At 30.2% G+C, this 25,636-nt stretch overlaps 1 protein-coding gene across 3 annotated transcripts in view; it reads right to left on the bottom strand.

Moving 5' to 3' along the window:
• Nucleotides 1-321: 321 nt before the first annotated feature.
• The window catches only part of LOC130678721 (GATA zinc finger domain-containing protein 14), a 162,364-nt gene continuing 137,049 nt past the window's right edge, over nt 322-25,636 (bottom strand). For 2 of the 3 annotated variants that reach the window (XM_057486152.1, XM_057486151.1), the window contains exons 7-14: nt 18,630-18,905; nt 16,836-17,027; nt 16,477-16,711; nt 15,664-15,873; nt 13,846-13,948; nt 10,873-11,122; nt 9,278-9,456; nt 322-8,042 (exon numbers count right to left, since the gene is read on the bottom strand). In XM_057486152.1, coding sequence (XP_057342135.1) covers nt 5,420-8,042; nt 9,278-9,456; nt 10,873-11,122; nt 13,846-13,948; nt 15,664-15,873; nt 16,477-16,711; nt 16,836-17,027; nt 18,630-18,905 — 4,068 coding nt within the window. In that variant the 3' untranslated portion in view covers nt 322-5,419. The remainder of the gene's footprint in view (nt 8,043-9,277; nt 9,457-10,872; nt 11,123-13,845; nt 13,949-15,663; nt 15,874-16,476; nt 16,712-16,835; nt 17,028-18,629; nt 18,906-25,636) is intronic. The other variant, XM_057486153.1, reaches the window with a different exon arrangement.

Genomic DNA, 25,636 nt, shown 5'->3' with positions numbered 1-25,636 from the left:
AAAAATTTCTTACATTGACACCCAGGTTCCGGGTTGTAATTTCAAACACTAATTTTCAAGGTTTATGTTTTTCTGTATGAAAAAATTTCATTAGATCTAATCAATTTTTCTCCCAAGTATTTAATTTTAATAAGCTAGATATTTTCATCATAATTTTATTTTATTACTTTTTTCGTTTTATCTCGTAGCTTTTATATGAATGAGCTTACGAAATAACCACGCGTTTATATATCTGTATCATATAATATAGGAGAAGGAGAAGGAGTAGGAGGAGGAGGAGGAGTAGGAGGCTGTGATTCTCAATGGTATATAAAGTGAATGTAAAAACGAAATAACGTAGAATGAGAGAAAATAAAAAAGGTATATACCACTCGTCACGGGTCATATCTCCATAGCCCGTTGACCCTTGTAATGAGTTTATTGTATGTATTAACATTTAATTTAATTTTACTTGTTAAAACCGTATACGTGGCACTTAGCTAATTCGACATGATATTTTTAAAATAGTGGGGAATGAGATAAGATAAAATGAACTAATAAGAATAAAAAATATATATTATATTACATTGTATAATTTAATATATCTTTATACACCCTAAACCATTATTTTTTTTTTATTTAAATGCATTCAATTTTTATTCATTTATTTACTTTATTTTTTAACAATTTTATAAAGAGGAAAATTATGTGGATACAGTGAAATGTGTAAAAGATTGTGTTACACAGTTAGAAATTTTGTGTTAAATTCAACACAAATCGTGTGTTGCAAACGATCTACACAAATTTTTGTGTTAATTCAACACATTGCGTTTGTTGATCTGTAACACAAATTTTATGTTAAATAATTGAACACAAAATCTGTTATTTTGACAGAAAGTTTGTGTAAATTTAACAGACTTTTCGTGTTAAAATTAATTAATAAGTATAAGCACATAATCTCACCAACAAAAGTATACTGATCTACCCTTAGTACAACTTATGCTAATTTAGCAAACAATTAGTTCGATTTTCTGTGATTTTTCTGAAAAACGGAGCTATGAATTATCCTCCCGTAAAAAGAGAATAAAAAAATCATTGAACCTCCCGTGTAAAAAGAAAAGTTAGAAAAAAGTTCGACATGTCGAACTTCGAAATTTGAGACAAAATCGAACTTTTTCAAACTTTTGTAAAACATTATAAATTGCGTTACAAACATGAAAAATCACATGGGACAAAGAAGATTGACATAAAAGTTCGGAATTTTCTACTTTTCGGGACGTGTCGCTAACAAAGGAAACTCACAATTAGGTATCAACATTTTCAGATTCTTTTCGATAATTTTGATTATATATCAAAATTTTATTAGAACTTTAAATTTTCTATCGCTATAACAGAAATTTCATCAACTTTTTCGATAATTTTAAGTGTAGAAGTTAAAAAAAATTCGAGATTTTCAGAATTTTTTCGATTATTTTTATCGCAGAAGTTCGAATGTTTCAGACCTTTTTGGATGATTTTTATTAAAGAAGTTTTGAAAAAGTGTGAAATTTTTCGATAATTTTAAGTGTAGAAGTTCTGAAAAAGTTCCACATTTTCAGAACTTTTTCGATTTTTTCAAGTATAGAAGTTCAAAAAAGTTTGATATTTTCATAACTTTTTCGATTATTTTAAATGTTGAAGTTTTATACCAATCCTCTTTGTCCTATGTGATTTTTCATGTTTGTAATGCAATTTATAGTGATTTACATAAGTTCGAAAAAAAGTTCAATTTTGTATCAAATTTCGAAGTTCGACATGTCGAACTTTTTTCGAATTTTTTCGAACTTTTTTATTTACACGGGCTGATCATAAAATTATGAAAGTTATCTATGATTATATTTAATTGTAAATCAATTATAATCCAAGTTTTCTTGCAGGCAATGCTGCTACGGTGCTTTGCTTGGTTATAGTAATGAAGAAACGCGCGGGAGTGTTTAGCTAAACAACACAAATTTTGTGTTAATTTTCGAATAACACAAGAAATTTGTTACATTCCAATCATTTAACACAAAAAATCAGTTTAAGTAAAATAACACAAACGGTTTGTGTTGAATTAACAGATTTCTGTGTTAAAAATTAACACAAAAAATTTAACCAAATAATTTTTTAACACAAATACACAAAATTTCAAACTGTGTAAGATAAAATTCTGTGTAATATTATTTAATAATTATCAAATACATTATTGTTTATAATTATTATTTATTATTCCTATGGATATTAAAATTTTTTTTTTTTTTTTTATAAATTATTAAAAATTATGTCAGGCTCAGTGTATGTACAGAGCATATAAAAACTTTGTATCACAAAGTCCCAACTCCATAATATGGACGTTTATATAATTCATTTATTTTATATTTATTTGAATTCTACAATTTATCAATGACAATATTTTGTTACATAAAAAAATTTATATACTTTTATACCTTTTTATTTTTCGACGTGAAGAGAGATCAATTTTTTACGTCAAACGTATTTTATTTCAAGCTGCAGTAATAAAAATATTTGAAAAAAAAAATAAAAAAATTTAAATAACTTTTGTTGGGGATAAAATGTAAATTTTTTCTACTGCAGTAATTCACAATATTTAACGTTTTTATGTACACAATAAATAAATTTATTTCTACAACTAAATTTTGTTGTCTCTAAATATAAACTCTATCTAATGTATGTAATGTATTTTGGCTGGCATTATTTTCGATAGAAAAATTTCCAAATATGCTAATATAATTCGTGAATTTTGGTAACGAGCCAACTAAGTAAAAATTATTTCAAATACATTATCATTGATCTCTCTCATTTTTTTTTAACCATTTCATTTTATTTATATTTTTTCCTCTTGCTATCATTATCGTTATAATAATATTTAAATTTGTCCTTTTATTACTTAATTTGCCTGTACTGCATCGCAATGCAAAACGACGGAATAACGATGTCACAAAGACTCTTTAAGTCAAACAATTGACAAATAAATGTTCGCTGTCTTATATATTTATATTACATTTTATCAACATTACTCATCATATTTATAATTAACCCTCAGCGGTCACACTTCCACTGGGAATCACAAGGGTCGCAAGGGGTCTACGGATCCTCAGTAACTTAGACAAGAAATTAAACTAATCAATATTTTTACAAAAAAATTTATTGAGATATTATTTGAACATTTTTATGAAAACTAATATTTTCTTTTAGTTTTCCTTCAAATCTAAATTTAAAAAATTTCTTAAAGTTACACTGTAAAAAATCGGGAGTGAATTGGAATTTTTTTATGGGTAGAGTGATTTCAGAGTGACACGGATTTTAATTCAATCCGCATTCACTTCAATTCGGAGTTTTAATACTTAAATAAATTTATATTTAATAGAAACATCTGTTAATTAGAAACCCAATTGTTCCAATTACTAATTGATTCAAATATTAATAATTAAACTTAAAGTATTACGTTTTTAATTTATAAAATGTTTTAGTAACTCACTAAACTATAATTTCATATATATAATACATAGTGAAAATATAAAATTATTGAATAGGTATAGTGACATAGTTTTTATCAGGGGTTCGCACTTATCTCTCTGTTACACTCAAGTCCACGAACTGTACTATCTTTGTTGCACTTGTGCAGTAAATGGAAACTTTAGCCGAGTTTTTCTCTTAAACAAACGAATATTATCAAATAATTGAAGCGCACTTTGTTAGATTAGACAGTAGTCTATCAATGTATAGTCGGTATTTTGTATTTTGACATTTTGTTTGCGAAAAAAACTCAGCCAAAAATATTTGATAACCCCTTTTTATGGGAATATTTAATATTTCGGTACAATATGGAATGTTATCTCATGGTATGGTTGATGTAAATCATACGACAGTTTGTGACTCAGTGGAATTATATATGTGTAAGTTTTATTATCAGCTGCTTATAATTTTTAAAAATCATTTTGCATGAATATATGGGAAGGGGGCTCGTAATTATTTCCGTACTCAATATAAATGTCAAAATATCAAAGACCTAAGCTCACTATGTATTAGTCATGATGAGAAAGTTAGCCGACAATTAGCAATCTTTGAATTTTTTTTTCAACGATTTAGTTTAAAAAAAAAAAAAATTTTAAAAATGCACATGTAGAAAATTTAAAAAACTGCATTGTAACATCTAGATTGTAACATTCACCGGATTTATAATAATTGTTACAATCTTGTATGTATTCACTACTATCTATTGATGGTAGAAAATTTTACCATAACTAGATAGTAATTCGTATTATTTAATTTTCTCCGTGTAGGTGCAATTTACTTAAATATATAAATATATATATTTTTTAAATTTATCATTTAAAAAAAAATCCAAAAATTATTAGACGTCGGCCAACTTCAGCATCATGTATTAGTCATTTTTTTATAGTTAATATATTCCGAAACTCTTCTTCGGAATGAAATTCACTCCGAGGGAATTAGATAAATAAAAAAATCATCCACCCCGCAAATTTTTTACAGTGTATCAATAAATTCAAATCAATTAGAAAAATAAAATATAAGTATGATTGATTTTTTATAAATATCTCTGTAAATATTGAGTTATTTGAAAAATTAGAAGATACCTTTTTTATAGAGCTTCAAATTTTCTACAAAAAAGATATCTTATATTTTGTTAAAAAACTGAAAAGTTTCCGAGATATTTCAAATTTAAAATAAAAAATACTAAATATAGAAATTCGAAGTTTAAAATTGTCTGAGACCTTCTTGAGCCCACGTGACCCCAGGGTTAATTAACTTTTATTCCAGATAAATCCACATTCGTGTATTAGCTGGACGGATTTAGCCAATTATTTTATTTATAACTTTAAAAATAAATAAACTAAATAATTTACAAACATTTATATAACAGACTGTCTGTCTATCTAATCGCGTAGATAAAAGACATCTTTTTGTTGTAACAAATTGTCAATATGATAATTGATAATAATAATGAAACAAATAATATCAATTGATTGTTTAAATACAAATCACAGTGCCGGTGCCGAGCGATCATTGGTCTTTGTTTTCCGTAGTTTGACCGTTGCAAAGGCATTGGTGTTTCTGAAAGGACTTTTAATTAATTTTAGGACCAAGTGTCCTCTTAAAAAAAAAAGTAACAATAAAAGCAATACAATAATTATAATAATAAAATTAACAATAATAATATATTCTTATTTTAGCACTAATAACTAATTTACGAGCACGGCTCTATTAAAATATCTGTTTAATAACGAGGATTATGGCTTTTAAATAAAATAAAAAAATATAAACTCCATAAAAACATTAAAAAAAAAATATATAAAGTGCATAATAAAATAAATGAAGTATTAAAAAACAATAAAAATATATATCGTTAACGAAAAATATAATTAACAATAAATTTAATTCATTTCTTCTTCTTCTTGTTACTGTTATTATTCATATTTTTTTTGTTATTGTTGTTATTATTATTAATAGAAGTATCAGCACCCCATAGGTCATACCAAGGACCGCAAGTATTTTTTTCTCTCTCACGATCGCTATCACGTCTAAGTTTTGTTCTCGGTAATAAAGTTTTCTCAGCAGTAATTTGCTGGTCTTTATTATCAACGATACAACTGTAAGTTGACTCTTCATCAGAGGCTTCAGTTTCGGTAAAGTTTTGTATTAATCCATCATCGTCTTCACCGTACAATGACGTCTTGTTATTACGCTCATTCTTCTTAATACCTTGTTCATTGTTCTCCTTGAGTTCAGCAACGATCATACTTCTCTTGGCTTCCAAACTCCTTTTACGTTCATTTTCAAGTATTGCTTTTCGAGATATATTCCCAACAAAGTATGACCTCTCTTCACGGCTCTGTATTCTGTACTCCGATCTCTCGACAGCTTTCGGACGTTCTGCTGGTGTTGGAAAGTCATTGTAGTAGTTGTCAGAAACATTTTTATCCGGGACAATACTTCTTTCTGCGGGTTTAGGATCTTCACGTACGTGGTTCAAATTATTGTGGTGATCATTGGTAATAGTGTTATCACTACTACGTGATTCTTTACTCGCACTACGTCCAGATCCTGAATTAGCAGGACTTGACTTTCTTGATATACTTATTTCTTCATCATTATTATTATTATTTGTAATCATACGTTCGGTCTTTGATTGTTCACGTTTTAGTGTCTTAGGAATATCAACAAGTGAACGATGTTGCCAAAGTGCCATACCCTCGAGTACTTCTGAATCACGACGAAAACGCCAGAATGATTTTGTCCTTTTTATTAATTTAGGGCTACTACTTTTAATCTCCATATCAAATGAACGCGATTGCCCGGAAGTGTTCATGTGCCCAAGAGTTGTGTGCGGTCTTGTTTGATTGCTTATTATTTTCTTATCACTCTTCAGTGTATTATTATTTGCATCATTTATTTCAGTGCTGTGTCCTGTTATTATTTTCCGTGAAGACGATAATGAATTATCGACATCACTTCTTGCGTAAACAATTTTTTCCAATACTTTATTTCGCTCAAGTTTAGTTTCAAAATTAGATTCATAACCGCGATCTTTTTCCACAAAAACTTCGGGATTATTTGAGGAAAATTTATTAATAGTACTAGCAGTAGTGTTGCCATAAATTTCTTCTTTGTCAGAATGCCGTCTTTCTCTACGCGGTATCGGTAACTCACGTGGCCGTTCAGGTGCATCTTCAAATGGTGGCTTGGGACGTTCGAAACGACGATTTGAATTACGTTCAATATTTTTTTTACGATCGGGATTCTTTTCAAATGTTCTTTCACGTTCATAATTTATAAATTTATTATTATTATTATTTTTATTATTATTATCAATGTAACGATCTCTTTGTTCTCGTTCTCTTTCTCTGTCAAATCGCGGCTGCACACGAGCATCACGTTCATATTTATCATAATTAACTGTCGATGATGGTGATATCAATATTTTATCATCACGTTCAATACTTTTTCTGTAATCCTCACGTCTGAGATCACTAAACTTTGAAGGGCTGTGCTCCCTAGCATATTTCTGGGCCGTTTGTTCAAGTTTCTGAGCAATATGTTCAACTTTACTGCCTACTTCTGGAATTGTTATTGTACTTGTGTCTTCAGAATCTGAATTTGATGACACAGATTCACTTTTATCATTATCATTGCCAACATTACTATTATTATTGATACTTTTATGATTGATATCATCGTGACTTGATGATAAATAACGAATATTTTCAATGTCATGTTTATTATTACGACGACGATGATTTTCATAGAAACTTTTATCGTCATATTTATCTGAATAATCTTCAGTGTTATATGTATCTTCCTCTTCATTTATTTCTTCACGTTCTTCCTCATCAGATTCATCAATTTCAATTTGCTCGCGTTTTAAATTTTCACCAGGGCGATGGCCTTCTGCAGTGCGTCGACTCGATTGATCTCTCAAACGATGATCATTTCCATTGATATAACGACTGCTATTGACATTGTTAGTTGTGTTGGTACGTTCAATATTTGAGTTAACTCGTGACTGAACGTACTTTGATTTCCTACTAGAACTAGACTCGTTGTTCATCTTGTTGTCACGTTTATTATCTTTAGTATCGTAGTCTGAATTGTGAGAGGAATATTCCTTGGAATGAGGATGAGACATTAGCGAAGAGGAAGACTCGTGATTGTCACTAGTTCGTCTGCTACTTACAGGCCCGTACCTACCACTTGTACTTGTACCTCCCTCGAGATCTCTTTTGTCGACAGAGGGCTGTAGCTGTTGATGCTTTGACTCCGACCACAGGTCCATGGCAGTTCTGTACATCTGCCAGCTCTTTTCGTCCCGAGGGATCGTCTTCCATGAATCGTTCAGCCAATCTTTACTCTTCTCTTGATCCTCATTCTCATCTTCGTGTCCTTTATGCGTTTGCTGATTCTGTTGCTGCTGCTTATGCTGCAGCTTCTCCTGCTTATCCAGCTGTTGCTTGGCTCGTTCAGCGGCTTCCAGACGTTCCCCACGGGTTTTTCTGCGTCGTTGTCTGCGTTAATTTTTTTTTATTCATCAGGATAACGAGTAGTCAAAATCAAAAGGAAAATAAACAGAACAAAAAATGATAAAAAAAAAAATAAAATAAAATAAAGTTTAATAAATTTCGGGAAATACTACTGAGGAATTGGGAAAAATTTCTAATGGGAGCAATAAAATGAGGATTTATATCTATATATATTTATATAAATGTGGATCAACTCATGCGAGAAAACGCATACGAAGAGGAAGAGAAGGGCCACCACCGGTGTACGGTTTAATTCCATCGACCATGATAACGCATGCGGAATCTACAAAGAATACGAAAGAGAAAGAGCTAGTAGTTGTTGTTGTTGTAGGAAAATAAAACCATCTAAAGTGGAAATTAGAGGGACCAAAAAAAAAAAGCTTGCCCTCGGCATTCGGAAAAACTCCAGTGTGCTGTTGATTTTTTTACATAATTATTATTATTATTTTTTCTCGTTATTTAATTATATCCCGGTCAAAAAAAAATTTACAAGAGGTAATATATAAAATAAGCTAGGTTGTAAATTTAATTAAACTGCAACCAATTGAAATTTAAAGTCAATAATTTTAAAACCGAATTAAAAAATTTTCATGCAGAAAAATATGGAAAAAAAAAAGATTAAGTATAAATAAATATAGAGGATGAGATCGTCCGATAGTACGAGCAGAATCGCGGTGAATGTTTGCAAGGCACTTAATTTCGAATTGGCCGAGTCGGTGGACTTTCAATGAGAATCGAGAGTCGTATTGGATGGACCAGGGCCAGAAATTGTTCAAGTGGCAATCCTCTCATTCCTCTTACTGGTTAAACTGAGCTCGTATACTGAACCTATGCTCACCCTATCCTTAACCCGTCTCTGTACATCTTTGCGTCTAGTAGTCTATGAGCCGGTTGCTTTCATTTACCGCAGAGGTTCCTCGAACGATCTCAACGCATCAGCGAGATTAGCAATTGTACAAAGCTTGAGCCAAGCTCTACTCTCTACAGTCTGCACTTTATACTCTCAATGTACATGACGGCATGGGGAGTTTGAGGAAGCGATCTACTGCTGTACATGCTGTAGAGATGGAGGAGTTGGAGCAAGTCGATAAGGGTAAAAGCACTCGGGAGATAGTCCGGAAGCCGAGCAAAGCGAGAATTGGGATCTGAACAACTACTCAAGGACAACAACTCTAAAATGAACGAGTGTTTGTCCAGTTTGTTAATGTATTATGCCTCACCTCATTGCCTCATCATCACTGTAATCGATGTCTGGTTGTACTGGTGGCTCATTTGAAAATCCACTGTCATTGCTGCTGTGTAATGACGTTACAACTTGTGGTGGTGGTACTGGTGGCATCGGTGGTTGGACTCTACGTCCTGCTGCTAATAATGATGGCAAGGTTCCTGATGGACGGATCTATCAAATAAATATATCATTTTATAATTCACTTTCAATTAACTGTCAAAAAATTTGTATATATAATCATATATGTTTATATATGACGCGTAGATGATTCATATATAATCATATATGAACCAGGTATTACTTATATGTGATCATTTATGATTATATGCGTATATATGACGTGTACGTGATTCATATATAAGCATATGTGAACCATATATAACTTGTATGTGATAATTCATGATTATATGTTTATATATGACGTATATGTGATTTATATATAATCATATATGAGCATATGTGAACCATGTATGATTTATATGTGATAATTTATGGTTATATGCTTATATATGACGTATATGTGATTCATATATAATTATATATGAGGATATGTGCATTATATATATGACGTGTATGTGATTCATATATAATCATATATGAGCATATGTGAACCATGTATGATTTATATGTGATAATTTATGGTTATATGCTTATATATGACGTATATGTGATTCATATATAAGCATATGTGAGGATATATGCATTATATATATGACGTGTATGTGATTCATATATAATCATATATGAGCATATGTGAACCATGTGTGACTTATATGTGATAATTTATGATTATGTGCTTATATATGACGTGTACGTGATTCATATATAAGCATATGTGAGCCATATATGACGTATGTAATAATTTATGATTATATGTTTATATATGATGCTTAGATGATCAGGCGAGAACATTCATGCTGCATATGGGTTTGTACATGATCATATATGATGCATATATATTTAGACATAAGCATATATTAACTATATGTAGGCATATGCGACATATATGATAATTGATGATCATATATGATACACATATTTAGACATGAGCATTTACATAAACCATATGTGGATATAAGTGAATATGTATGATTTATATATGATATTTTAAGATCATGTATATTCATATAATGTTACGATGAATCAGATAAGAACATTCATGCTTCATATATGTCGTATATGATCCATATATACTTATATATGAGCATATGTGGGCACATATAAAAAATTAAATATATCGAACATGAAGATATATACTCCATATATGTTGATATATAAAATATATATCTCCATATATTATCATATAAAATCATATATGATCATACATGGAATTTTTTCACGGGTAGAGAGACAGAAAAAACGTCCATAAAATAAAATGTGGCAATAAAATTAGAATAATGTTAGTACGGAATGAAAATTTATGAATAATATATTAGATATCTTTCAAATAAGACAATTTAGATCAAGAAAGAGCTTTTCATTGGTGACATTATGACCCTTAGAATGTATGTAATCCAAAAGGAAGGACGTGATTGTAAAAACGGGAAGGGTGTGAATAAAAGAAATAAAATTGCCGAGGGTTCTTACAGATTTTGGCTGACGTCCCGTTGGGGTGGCAACACTGTGAGAACTATGGCTCTTGGGTACGTTTGTAGGTGTACTTGTGTTTGTGTTTGAATTGCCAATGTTGTTGTTGTTGCTGTTGCTTGAGGGGTTTCCGCTCCCGCCGTTGCTGAGATCGTCAATCGTAGGTGGTGGCCGAGACGGCGGCGGCTTGCAGGGCGGTATCGCCCTTGGTTCCGGTGACCGACCGTTATTTGCTGCGTGACTTGGAGATCTAAAAAAAATTATCATAATAATAACAATGATATACTCATTTTTTTTTATTAACTAGATAACGATCAAGGGTTGTCTATATTTTTAACATGTTTTTAAAAAGGATCAATTTATAAACTCACGCACATTTTTTATTATCTGTCAAGTAATTTTAAGGTGTGTATTCAAATTTATTTGTGAGGTTTTTATTTATTGAACTGTAATTATAGGTCTTTGAAAGCTATTTAATTAGGGTAAAAAGTAGAGGTGGCGATAGTTCGAACTTATGAATTATTCAAAAATTTTTTAATTATTCGTAAACTTTAGAATTTGTATCTTTATGATTCATTTATAAAGCTTCGAATAATGCAAAAATTTACGAATAATCCCGAAGTTTTCGTTTGAACGACTTGAAATCGTAATATTTTTACAATTGTAATATTACGAAATAATTACTTTTAATTACTTTAGGAGGGACCCTAGTGTGATCGCCTGAAAAAAGATGATTTTTGGGAATTTTTTTAAAAGACAACTACTGCGTGGAATGTTTTGATGTTTTAAGGATAGATTTGTGGATATAAAATGAATACAAGATAAAATTTTTGGATCAAAAAATTCAAAATTCATCGAGTTGTTCACAATCTCTTAACGCTCCAAAAAAAAAAAACGTCTCGTCACTGCAGTGATAGCGACCCTTGAAATGCATGAAATCGAAAAAACCAAAAAGTTTATTAAACTAAAAGGTATTTCCCGTACCACAACCCTCGGGCTAAAAAAAAATTGAAATTTAACAAAATGGCGGAGTTTTTAAAAAATGTATTTTCGAGAACCGATAAGCGACTGCTCTTCAGATGGCTGTAACCCAAACACTATTTGAGGTATGCACTTTAAATTTTAGTGTGTTATTTCTGAAAGTATTGACTCGAAATATGCAAAAAAAAAAAATTGATTTTTTCAAAATTTCACACTAGTGGCCCCCATTAAAAAAAAAACTGAATTCTCTAATAAACAAAAATTGAATATCGACGTTCTAATTATCAAATTGTCTAACTTAATATTTTTTAGTAGGTGATTCTGTGCAATTTTTAAATACTAATAATCAGAAAAAATATGATTTAAGTAACCTAGACAAAAATACTACACATATTCTAGATATGGAATTGATTTTTATATAAAAAAAAAATTTTTAAATTACTTTTTTTTCGCATAAATGAAGGATTTTTGGAAACTGAGTTAGACAATTTGCTAATTTGAACATCGATATTTGACAGCTGATCAGAATTTTCCCGATTAGAATCGAGGAATTTAAAAAGTCATGAATAATTCGAAAACATTCGGGTGATTAGAAAATTGACAAATAATTCCAAAAGTATTTAGATCTTCAATAAAACGTCATAATTGATTAAATATTTAATTTTACTTAATTTATATAATTGAAATATAATATTGACATTGCGTCATTTTATTATTATTTAATCAGCAAGTCAATAAAATAATTTTATCGCAAATCAGATAATGTTGAGGCAATAAAATTTAGTTCTTGGTAGACGAAGTATCTTTGAGTTTACAAAGCTCTATGAGAAATAAACAAATATTTTAATGAACTGTAATAATGATTACTGAGCGATAAATTTATACACATAAATTAATTACTTCTATTTGACACTTTAATTTTATTTATTTAAAAAAAAATTTAGATCGTGGTGTAAAAATTTATTTCCTTTTTTTTTTAATTATTTTTTTCGCGAACCAAAAAAAAAAATCTTTGATTAATTGAAAAAAATATTTTCATAGCAATTAAAAAAAACTGATTTGAAGAATTAATTTATTGACACAATAAATTTTATACCTTACTCAGAAAATTTTTGATATAAAAAAAAGTAGAAAAAAAATGATCCTGAAGTTAACCAACAGTTAAAAATTTTCGGATTTTTTTTTTCAACAATTCAATTTGAATAAAAACAAAACTAAAAATATACACAGGTAGAAAATCTCAAAAACTATAGGTGCAATTTTATCAAATATTTTTTTTTTATAATTTAATATTTAAACAAAAAAATTCAAAAATTATTAAACGTCAGCTAACTTCAGTGTCATGAAAAAAAAATACACGTAAGCACTTTAATTCTTGCGTGCCCGTATAATTAACTCGATTACATCGATATTTTTTCCTAATCAATGCAATAAAAATCATCACACGTCCACACACAATTAAACGAGCAGTTAATTGAGTAATAAACCTTGAAAGGACGTATCCCATTGAGGTTGCATACCAGGAACTTAGTTAATGACATTTCCAGTCCAAGCAATACGACAGTAGACAAGGGTTGAAGGATATTACCAGTAGTGTGACCCAATCGTGTCAGCTTAAATTAACCTCATCGTTATGGACGCACGTGCCAAATGAACAACCTACGGTTTATCTACCTCAAACCTCTCGCACATCAACTAAATTTATACACTTGATACTCACACGAGTTGTTTCTATATCAATATTGTATCGCGCGATCGCGTGGCTCGTTTAAACGATACACCCTTTGCACCCTACCTACAAAATATTATACCTTATTTAGGATAGACTCGCTATTGATGCATCGATTATCCGGCTCGTAGCCTCGCCCATCCAGGACGAAAGCATATTATCGTAATGTGTGGGAATAATAGAAGTACAACTGCTATCAACTATTGATAGCTCTTGTCTCTATATATCTGGTTTATTAAACTCCTAAATATTCATAAACTCACCCCAAACTATCATCGATTATAATTTCAGTATAAGCCAGTGGAAACCATCCGGAGCTTTGAGTACGAAGATTTTCACCAAATTGCCAACCTTTTTGACGATCCCCTAAAAAAAAAATTCAGTATTTAATAATTTCAAATAATTCGTAATTATTATATAAATACTTATTATATAAATAATAGTATACTTATATAATTACTAATCATTTATATATTTGTATAATATATTTATATATTTATATAATAGTAATTATAAACTATATATATACACTGTAAAAAGAGCGGTGTTAAAAATGGACTCAATTTAACTTCGCGCGGTGTTAAAATGAAGTAACACCGATGTAGGCGGTGTTAAAATACCGGTGTTAAATAGGTGTAAAAAAAAATTCCACGTATAGATATTAGAAAAAAATATATAAAAATTTAGTGAATATTATCTGGAAGAAATTTTAATTTTGTTATGTACTCATTTAAATAATTATCTATGCTATGCGTAATTTATTTAAAAATTACAGAATTTTACGCCCACCATTTCAATCACTAATAATTTAATTAATTAATAAAAATTCTGTTTAACTCTAGTGATCGAGTAAGTAAAAATATTTACAAAGTCAAATATCTTACGCGCCGAAAAACATTTTAATACCGGGAAATATTTTAACACCGCTTTTGATGTTGGAATTTAACACCGAAAATTTTACTACTTACACCACCTAGACACCCCGGTTTTTTTACAGTGTAAGAAATCGAATATTGCAAAGTAAAAAATTTTCGTAATAATCAACACAAATCGTGTCAAAAAAAAAAAAAAAAAAGAAAAGAAAAAAAGCGTTTTTCACTAGTTTTTATTCTACTTTGCTATAATGCATTTGTGAAAAAAAAATAAAACAAATCAATGATGAAATTCCCAATCAAATCCAAGATATTTACATATACAAATATTGTTAAAAACACCAGTGAAACTTTGATGTTAATACAATGGCATCATGTCAAATTTACACAGAACGGTTTTAAATATTCTAAAACATTAATTTTTTTAAAATAAAATCACGCAAAGTTTTTACCGTACAAAATTCGATTTGAAATTGGGATCAAATTTTTTAAATTATTAGAAAAATTTAAATCATTGATAAATTGTCATAAAAAATTTTTTATAATTAATCAAATGTTAATGAAGAATTTAATACTCGAAATTCTAATTGAGTATTCAAAGTTGAATAAAATAATTCTAAAGATTGACGACTTTGAATATTGACATATGTTTTAAATTAATTATTCATAAATTTTTTAATTATTGCAAACAAAGTTTTTTATTCTATCACATATCAGTTAAAAATTTAATCAAATATTTTAATTTAAATCATCTAAGTTAAAAACTTACTAATTTGAAAGTTTACAAAGAATTTAAAAACTTAAAAATAGTAAAAATTTTTATGTACCTGAAGATCGGAACGTCTTTCCCGGAATGGAAATAAAAAAAAAAACAAAACGAAAAGTAAAAAATCTACTGGATCTTGATTTCTGAAAAGTTTCACACGGCAGCCGAAAATTCCAGGCCACCCCTAACTATCCTTTAAGTCACCTTTGAACTCAAATTACGTAAATTTTTTTCGATCTCGTTGAGCAAAAAACGTTTTCATCTTCAGGTACATAAATTTTTTGAATTATTCAAAAGTTAAATTTGTTTGATTTAAATTAAGAATCGATAGATTCAATTCACAAATTCTTGATAAAATGTAATTTATTTGCATCATTAATGAATTATTAAATATCTATTTTTAAATTAATACACAAATGGGTAAAAAATTCTATGTACTGTACCCATTAGCGCAATAAGATCGCCTTCGAGAAAACTCAGTTGATTTTCACCAGAACTCAAGTAAGCAAAAAGTGCACGTGCTAATGAAGCTTCGCCCCACACGCCTGAGTTAACACCAGTGCCAGAGCCACCCCCGCCACTAGTACTACCTGCTACACTATTTCTCGATGTCGGTGCCATTGATCTAGGTCGCGGTGGAGTCTCCGGTACATCTGTTGAAGTAAATAACTTTAGTTATTCCAAAAAGTATTAAAAAAAACTAAAAGTAATTACCAAAGATAGATTGATTGTTTAATTTTCATTCAAACGGATGTAAAATTTTCTATCATACTTTTTATATAAAAAAAATAAAAATGTTAACAACTAAAAAATGTCGGTAGCGAGTCTACTGAACCACTCGAACCAATTCTACAACATTCTATATCCGCCACTCGATGTACAATTGCAATCGAATATGCATCGGTTAGTCGGATATTTTGATATCCCTCTGTACAGATATATCAGTATTGTATAAAATTTTTTCATGTCTGCATAGATATGTATATATGTATAAACTACGTGAGTATCAATGTAGCTCTCATAAATTTGAAATTAATTTGCTCTTGTTGGATGCCAAATACTTGACTCAAGAATGATATGCATTGGATACTCTTGAAGAGATTTATGCAGTTGTATATATTGTTGAATTGCACATAGAATGAGGTATAAAGTGAGTATATGTATGTGTATAAAGGGATGAAGAGTGATGAATGAGAAGGAAAGGAGGAGGAAGTAAAGAGAATCTGGTTGATATATAAATCTGTAAGATTAATTACCTGGTTCAAGAGACAAGCTTGAGGCATGGAGATTAGCTTCTGACCTTGCCCTTGAAAGCGCCGAAGAGAGATGAGATGGTGCGCCAGTGTGTAGTGAAGAAGGCGGATGACTTGGTGGTGGGCCGAGACGTAATTCCAAGCAAGAACTATCCATACTTCGCGTTTTACGTAACTGTGAGCTCATGGTCAATTCAGAGCCCCCGTTCTCTTCATCCTCGGGCCAAAAAGAAACTTGCTGTAAGAGCAAACTTGTGAGTAAACTTTTCAGCGAAGGCGCAGTGAATAGGTATAGTGGATTAATGGGAAATAACTTTTTGTTTACGGTAACAGAGTAAAAGGGAAAGTTGAGATTCACTTACACGAAGTCTAGATGCAAACATGTCTTCTACGGATTGGGGTAAATATTCACGAGTATTTGCAACTTCACGCCATTCGTCTACGGAAGGATGTAGTGCTGCCAAGGCAACTTCGTGAAAGCTTGCGTAATGTTTGGCCAGTGAGCATTGTCGCTCCAATACAAAACCATATCGTCTTCGTTCTTGAGTCATTGCCTGTTTCGTTTTTATCAACATGCAATTATAAATATATTTAATATTAAAATATTTACTATTAATATAAAAAAAATTTCATTTAAAAATATAATTTTCACTTTTTCTTTCAAAAAATTCTTTCAAAAGGCACCGAAGCAACAGTAAGGACATTTTTACCCGTTTTCTGATACACTTTTGAATATAATGATCATTGAAGATTATTACAAAAAATTAGCTATGTTGTGACTAATAAAGTGGTTTCTGAAAACCGTGAAAAATGATTCATATATGGCTATATATGAAAATTGGCCATGTGTGAAGCATATACTCTCTAATCATGAATAAGTGAAAATAAGTGAATATTCACTAATTCAGAGTGCAGATCGAACCACTAATTCCAAAAAGTAGTTCGATTCGCATTTTGAATTACCCATGCAGGAGCTGCCGGGGTTGAACGACGGGGTCTTACTTGGCCCAGCACTGGAGAACCCAGCTTTGGCACATTTATATTGGCCCATGCTTGGCTCAAGATTGGGTACTCAGTCCTGGCCGTTACAATGATTACCCGAGCTTGGGCTAAGACTAGGTGCCCCTGCCTTGGCCGTCCAATGGCAACCCAGACTTGGGCCAAGGTAGAATTATCCAAGTTTGGTTATACATATGGCTTAATAGGTAGATTATATAAATGTATCAGTTCAACATTAGTAGGTTCGTCCAGTAGCCAGTGTTCAAACCCAGCAATCAGAAAGACGGCAGTTCGCGCCCAGAGCCCAGCAGAATTTTCACCGAGTTTTTTCACATGATTTACCTCCCTTAGATAGTTTAAACGTTAATGATCATGAACTCTACAAGGTTAATAATAATAAAATTTTTTTTTAATTAAATTTATTCGTTTCCTCGATGTATGGGCCAGGTCTAGCAACCAGGACTGGTCCCGTGTTATCATTCCAGACTTCTACCAAGGCTGGCTTACAAGCTTGGCCCAAGGTTCTACATACTTGAGCCAAGCCTGGGCCCATCTTACTTTCCTCTCTAGGTAGTGAATGTTCACTTATTTCACTAATTCATGTTCAGAGAGTACGATTCATGTATATTTCATATATGATCCCAATATAAAACATGTGTGATTCATACATAGAGCATATATGACCTATATATCGTCTTTCTCAGTAGAAAACCTCCTAAATCCACATTTTTGAAAAATTGACTTTTTTGCATTTCCTGTTGACCATTGTTGTAGTATAAATTATTTATACCTGGATTACATTATCTTCAAATTTTGAAAATTTTTAAGTTATAAAAGTTGTCGCACAAAAACCGCCTAACTCCAACAAAAAAATAAGAGGGAACCGATAATTTCAAAAATTAGGACAGAAAATATTTTTTTTATGCACATTATGTATATTTAAATATTTTTAAGTTGAAAGTCATTTTACTGTCTTTTAGCTCGCCTGTGTATTTTACAAAAATGGAGTCAAACGGTTTTCTACAGAAAATGACGATATGCTTCATATGTGGGCATATATGACTCATTTTTCTCGGAAAATCAGGAATTTAGCTGTCTGTCATCTCATTTTCATAAAAATAATATATTTCTTAATAAAACTCGCGATTGAAACTTACGTTTTTAAGACTTTGTTCACAAAACGCATCTAATTTAGATTTTTCTTCCTCAAGTATCTGCATATTTTTTAATTCTTTATCCATTGCTAATCCACTTTTACTAGCGCCGCGTGATTTTTTTCTTTGTTTTTTCATTGTCGCTGCAGCTTTGCTGTAAGTTTCTGATCTTGTTTTATGCTGCTGAAGAAATTTTTTCTGCTCACTCTGCACAACTTTTGTGTCTTTTTCGAGATTTGTTTCCAGTGGTACCAATAAATCCACATAGAAGGCTTTCAACTGCAATAAAAATTTAAAATCAAGTATAATTAAAAACCATTTTTTTATTTCATTAATTTAATTCTTAACCAAAATATTATTAGAGTAAATTCGGAGTATATTTAACTCCACATACGGAGTTTGTTTTTTCAGCGGAGTAATTTCGGAGTGATCGGGATTTTTTAAAAATCCGCATTTACTCCGATTCCGAGTTTTGAAATTAAAATAAACTCCTTTTAAGAGTGAATTGTACTCCGAACCGAATCTTCATTTTTAAATTAAACTCCTCTTTAGAGTAAATTTCACTCCGAGGGAATTAAATAAATAAACAGTCCTCTGTTTCACATTCACGTCGCTAATTTTTACAGTGTAATTAACAGCAAAAAAAGTAAATTGAAAAGAACCAATAGGATGAAATATTACGTTTCTTTCTTTTTTTTTTAATTTTATTAATAGTGAGTAAAAATAGGAACTCAAGTTGTCATGGGAACTGTGATGATCGACTCAACAATTTTTAAATGAAAAAAATATTCAAGTTGACTCGATTCCTCGCGTAATTAGCAAAAAAAAACTAAAGTAGCGGTTGATAGAAAATTCGAGAGTTCCTTTTAAAATTATTCATGAATTCAGTTACTCTATAAAATCACTTTTTATAACGACAAGTCTATGAAAATTATTCATTTAATTAATGTTTTAAAGTGTGCAAAAAATTTTTCAATTAAAAAAAAATGAAACACAAGATTGATCTGTAATTAAACTTCTTAATAATAAATTTTTTTTTCTATCGGAAGTAATAATTTACTTCTTTTTATTCTCTTCATTGTAATATTATAAAAACAAATATGAAAAAACGCGGCAAGCTAAAGGAAAGTTTTTAAAGTTCAAATAAAAGAGAAAAAAAAATAAACAAATAAAATAAAATGAAAATTGTGAAATAGAAGAGATTCTATAGTATACATGAAATAGATGGAGGTAAAAGTTAAATTTTTTTTTTGTATATAAAAAAAATTAAACTACATATAGAATTTTTTTTTTTCATATTGGGGAATTTATATATCTTTTATATACACACGCAGCAACGAGAGCAATACGTAAAAATCTCATTGGCATTTGTTCAGCTTGTTTGAATTTTTTATACCTGAATGAGTGTCCATTGGTCATTCTCTTTTCGCTTTAATAAACATTGATTACTAGTAGAAAAAATTTTTTATCGGAAAATGAATATAAAAAATGCGTAATTCGTTTTCGTACGATTGGGAACAATTAGTGTCTACATACGCGAACATAAATTGAACTAATACTGTAAAAAAAAAAAATATTCAAAATTTTTTAATTGTAAAAAAATTTAAATTATTTCATTTATTTATCTGGCGACACTAATTCTGGAAGAACGCACCGACAAGTGTGTGTATCAAGAGTAAAAATAAAATAAAGAATAAAAAATTCAAACTCTGACTTTCGCTCTATTGAAGCACAACGTTAGGGGAATTTTTACCCTCGACTCTATCAGAAAAAAGTTCTCGCACCTTCTTGGATTTAAAAATACATGTCTCCCATCGGTACGAAACTTTGTTATTTTTTCATACTAGCAAGAGACTGGAAAATGTTTAAAATTGGTTGAATGAACGTTTTTTCTTGCTCGAGGTTAGTTAGTTCAACTCATCCTTTGTAAAAAAAAAAAAAAAATTTAAGTTGGGATAAAATAAAATGAAATTGTTGTAAAAAAAGCAAGAATGAAATCTAAATGAATAGAATATACGCTCATTGCACTGAATAAAGCGCTAAAAATCTTGTAGAGTCATGAACCTTTCGCAGCGCGAAATGCCTCGAGGGACTGTGTGCAAGCACAAGGTGGATAAGGTAAAATGGCCGTACAAACATCTCTCGCTGTGTAAATTCAAACAGATGAAAACGACGTTCTTTTATTTCGGATCTAAGCTCTTCTGCTTTTTTGTTTTTTTTTTTAACTTCTTGTTCAATCACTTACATTTTATTGTAAGTATACTCTACTTGTGAATCGTCTGTTGTTTTTTTGTGACTTAAATGATCGGGAAATTTTTTTTATAAAAAAATATTGAGATCGGTTTTTAGAATTTTTTTGTATTCAATATTTGAAAGTTGAAAAAAAAAAATTAATAAAGGGAGTAAATATTTTTTCTAGGTAAATAAAGTTTATTAATTAAAATTATTCTAGTAACTTGCGAATTTAAATAGGGGAAGAGATGGGTAAATAAGCTTCCTGAAAAAAAATGCTGATAGAGGTTTTTCTTACTACTTTTTTTTTTTTTAAAACGTTAAATAAATAATTGATGGTAATATTACTGAACGATTATCAAATGATAATTGAAAATATGGGGCAAAATGAACAGTTAGTTAATAGGTATCCACATCATTGCACAAAGCTTTTTGGTCAATTAAATCGGATAGAAGAGATCAATGAGCAATTATTGTATGAAAAATTTGACCAAAGATTTTTTTACTCAAACCAAGTACTTTATTTAAGTTCAAATAGAAATGTTTTCAAGCTTTTTTTTGCTATTTGTTCCCTGATTAATTTTAATACCGAGTCAAAAAATTTTCAGTAAAAAACGAAAAATTAAGTATTTTCAGCTTTGAAGATTTTTTTCTATTTTTATTCAAGAATTTTCACAGAACACAATTTTTTGTCCCGAAATTTTTTTGAATGTACACGAAAAATATGAATGAATCAATTTTCTAATAAAAATCTTTATTTATTAGTAAGAAAATAATAGATCAAAGTAACTGGTAAATTATTTCAAGAGAATTTCTATTTAATTGTAATAATCGACCAATGCCTTAGCGTCTGTTCTAACATCTCTTAGAGAACGATAAACCCCAATTAAAATACTGTAGTAACTTAAGATTTTGATATTATCACTAAAATGTAATCTTAAAATCTAAACCTACTTTACAAGGATACACAGTAAAAACCGAATCGTCAAAGTGTAAAAAAAAACATGATACTGAAGTTAGCCGACGTCTAATAATTTTTTGATTTTGTAAAAAACGATAAATTATGAAAAAAAAAAATATTTTTACAAAATGGACTTATAGTTTTTTTAATTTTCTACATGTGCATATTTTTAGTTTTTTTTTTTCTTCAAATTTAATTGTTCAAAAAAAAATCAAAAAATTTTTAATTGTCTGCTAACTTCAGTGTCATAAAAAAACGTCTGTTAAAATTCTGAGTGTTGAATTTTTAACACTTTTGTGTGTCAATTTAACACAGTACTTATCTTATTTGAACTGTCGCAATCGATTGATTTTTTAACACACAAAAATATTATTTTATTCGAAAAGAACACTTTTTATATGTTACTGTCAAATTAACACACAAAATATGTTGAAAATAATGTCAACCATCACAAGAAAATTCTTAGAACATTTTTACTTTTAGCATATACGTGTGTAATTCTTTTTAACACTCACAACATGCTAAAATACATGAATAAGTGTAAAATGTTCGTTTTACGCACGATATGTGTTGATTTTGACGAATCCTTTTTGTTGTGTATTTTCATATTGCTATTTAATATTATATCTAAATAATACACATGTATATAGTTGTCAGGTCTTTGTATAAAAAACAAATGAGTAATATAACTTTTGATAGCTGGTCACTGATTGGAAATTTTTGTTGCCGAAAATTTGTGGCTTAACTCTCCCTACTATTACACGGTAAGAAATACATGGCGTTTGACACCATGCTAGTATGGTCTCAAGACAGATACTAAAACAGTATGTGAAATATTCCAAGACAGTATTGTAACGAGTCCCAGAAGTATGGCGTTATTTACTCTACTGTATAGTACTGGAGCTATTGTATTGCCCACACGTATGCATAGCAGGCACGGCGAAACAGCATGGCCCTGAGACCCATACTATAATGCCGAGGGCACAATGCTACTAAATTTTCCCGCCATAATTTCTGGTGTGTCAATCAATGTATACTATCGTATTACCACCAAAACTATATAGATGTCGTTAGACTAGGTTTATCGGCCAGAAGAAATGTGGATACGGCAACGCAGTATGGGCCTGACGGCCATACTGACATTGCGACGTCCGCGACAACTATTGCTAATGTTACTATTCCCGCAATGGTTGAATCATCTATGCATACAAATTTATAACCTATAAAAATCTTCGATACCATACAGTATAGCATTCACGCCCATCCTGGCATAGTGATATCCGCAAAATATTTCTTACCGTGTATGTTTTCATTTAGCTTCTTTAAACACCTTTTATAACAAATTTAAATAGCTGATTTTGATTTTTTTTTAATTTCATTCATAAAAAATCTCAGTGAGTTCATTTCGCGCTACTCCTTATCCTTCGCATTAAAAAATTAAAGTAATTAAAATACTTAAAACTAACAATACTTTTGCCTCAATTACGACTATTGCTTCGATGCCCGTCTAATAAAAATGAAAAAATTTAAATTAAATTGTCGATTGCTTAGAAAAAGTTTAAAAATTCTACTAAAAAAAAAAACATCCAAAGTATTTGAATCGCATCGAACTTTAAACTTTTATTTTGTAAAAAAAAAAAAAATGCATAAAATGGAATAAAATTTATAGACGAAATTTCATTAGATTTTCGTTTAAATTTATAAAAATCGTTTCTATTATATTATAAAAGATATACATCTTTACAGTACCAATTCTTACTAGCACGATCTCATTGCAACAGTCTACTCAGTTGTTACGTATTAAAGTTTGAAACCTCGCCGAGCCGAAGGCAACTTTTAATCCGATCAACGTCTCGACTACTTCCTCATCCCCATCCCCATCCTCATCTTACCTGAGGGGACAGTTCACAAAGACTTATACACGATAAAATACACTTGGCTTCACATTTGCGTAGGGCTTATATACTACACTTAAACTTAAAAAAAAAAACTGATATTTCTATTATCATACTAAATAAAATAACTTACATACATTAACTAAATAAATTTTATTTCATCCATTGACAGAAAAGTAAAATATGTCAAGCAAGATATTTTTTATTATTTCAACACGAAACAAAAGCAGAAATAAAAAAAAATTTTTCAATAAATCTGACACAAGTATAAACGTGACAATAGAAGAAGGTGTCATCGAAATCAAACATAAAAACGCTAAAACAAATTTTGAAAGATTTATTTTTTCGTGAAAGCTTTCTACTCAGTTTCACCGATTTCGCTGTCACGTACTGCTTACTTGGTAGCATCAAACAATAAAAATATAACTATATCTTATCTTATAGTTTTGCTTTTATTTTATTTATTTATTTTTTTTATTCTATATGCCATAAAATAAATTACAGCCTGCACCATAAGTAAAAAGTATAAAAGTGTATAAATATATATATAGAGTAAAGAAAATGGGAATAAAGTCAGTAGTAGTTTACAAAAGCTATCACAAACTTGATGTATAGTATTCTCAATAATTTGAAATCGACAAGCATTTCTTGTCTGAAGCATCTATGGAAACCATATCTCAACATTCCAATTCCACCCTTATGCTATCTCATTCCATCTCTGCTTGTTCATACTCCAAGTATCAACGCGAGAGATGTTGAGATGCTTTTCACTTTGTTTCTTCTTGCCTCACCTCACACCTCATCCCTACTAAACCATTATTATCTCATATATAATCTCTTCTGCACATACTTTTAGCGAAAAATTCTTGGTTTTAGTGTCTAGATTAAAGTAAGCCCTTGAATGAATATTAAAATGTATGAAGAAAAAAGTATTAATAAAATCATGTTTGAAAAAAATTCTATTTTATAACAACGTTTGAAAATTTTAAATTATAGTGTATTGCGTGACAAGGGATGAAGCAAGACGATTTCAGACAAGGGTTAAATCGACTGTCCAAGCTGAAGACGAGGGCTGACATCACCCGAAGTTCGAAATCGTATCTTCTCCCGTGCCACACACTATATTTTTCATATCGCTTGCATTGATACTGAGAGTTTTGATGTTTGCAGTCAGTCAAAACAGGATCATTTCTTATCGATAGCGCGGCAAAAAAATAACGTTGTATTTTAAATGTGGAAATTCAAATAATTTAATAAGGAAATCAATGGCTTTTTATTAATTTAATAATTTTTTCTCGCCTACGAGCGGAAATCGTCAACTTTTGTACCGCTGTGCAAAACGAAGTTGCCGCTTTTCGCCTCCGTCGAGAAGAAAAATAGTATACACTCCATGGGCAGGAAATAAGAAAGCCTCATGTTTAGGTTTGCACTATATTTAAAAATTTGTGTATTACCGTACGATGGACGGTGTGGCTCAATAAGTTATAGATCAAATTGAACGGAATATAGTATAGGACCGGATAGGTCAACCGGTAGAGCACTCGGCGCGATACCGAATTGGTTTGGGTTCGATTCCCGGTTCGGGCTATCTATATTTTTCTCAATTCATCTATAAATTGTTTTATTGAGAAAGTTATTTGCATGTTTGCATGTTTAGGTTTCCACTATATTTAAAAATTGGTGTATTACCGTCACATGTTTGTTGGCCGAGGCGAAGCCGATCATTTACATGTGATCTGAGACATTTCTTATTTTACTGCCCTAGGTGTGTAATATACTATTTCACCATACCCGCACCGAAAGTTTAAATTTCTGCCCTGTTTAAAGGGAAGAAAGTCGTTCTTTCTTTTTATAAGAAAACAAATGATAAAAATTAGCGTATGCGCCATTCTTCCCTCAAACAGAGGCTAAAATTTAAACTT

This window comes from Microplitis mediator, chromosome 2 (genome assembly GCF_029852145.1).
Source record: "Microplitis mediator isolate UGA2020A chromosome 2, iyMicMedi2.1, whole genome shotgun sequence".
In the NCBI taxonomy this organism is placed as follows: Eukaryota; Metazoa; Arthropoda; class Insecta; order Hymenoptera; family Braconidae; genus Microplitis; species Microplitis mediator.
Note: the sequence above shows the minus strand (reverse complement) of the source record. Positions and strands in the feature narration are given on the sequence as shown.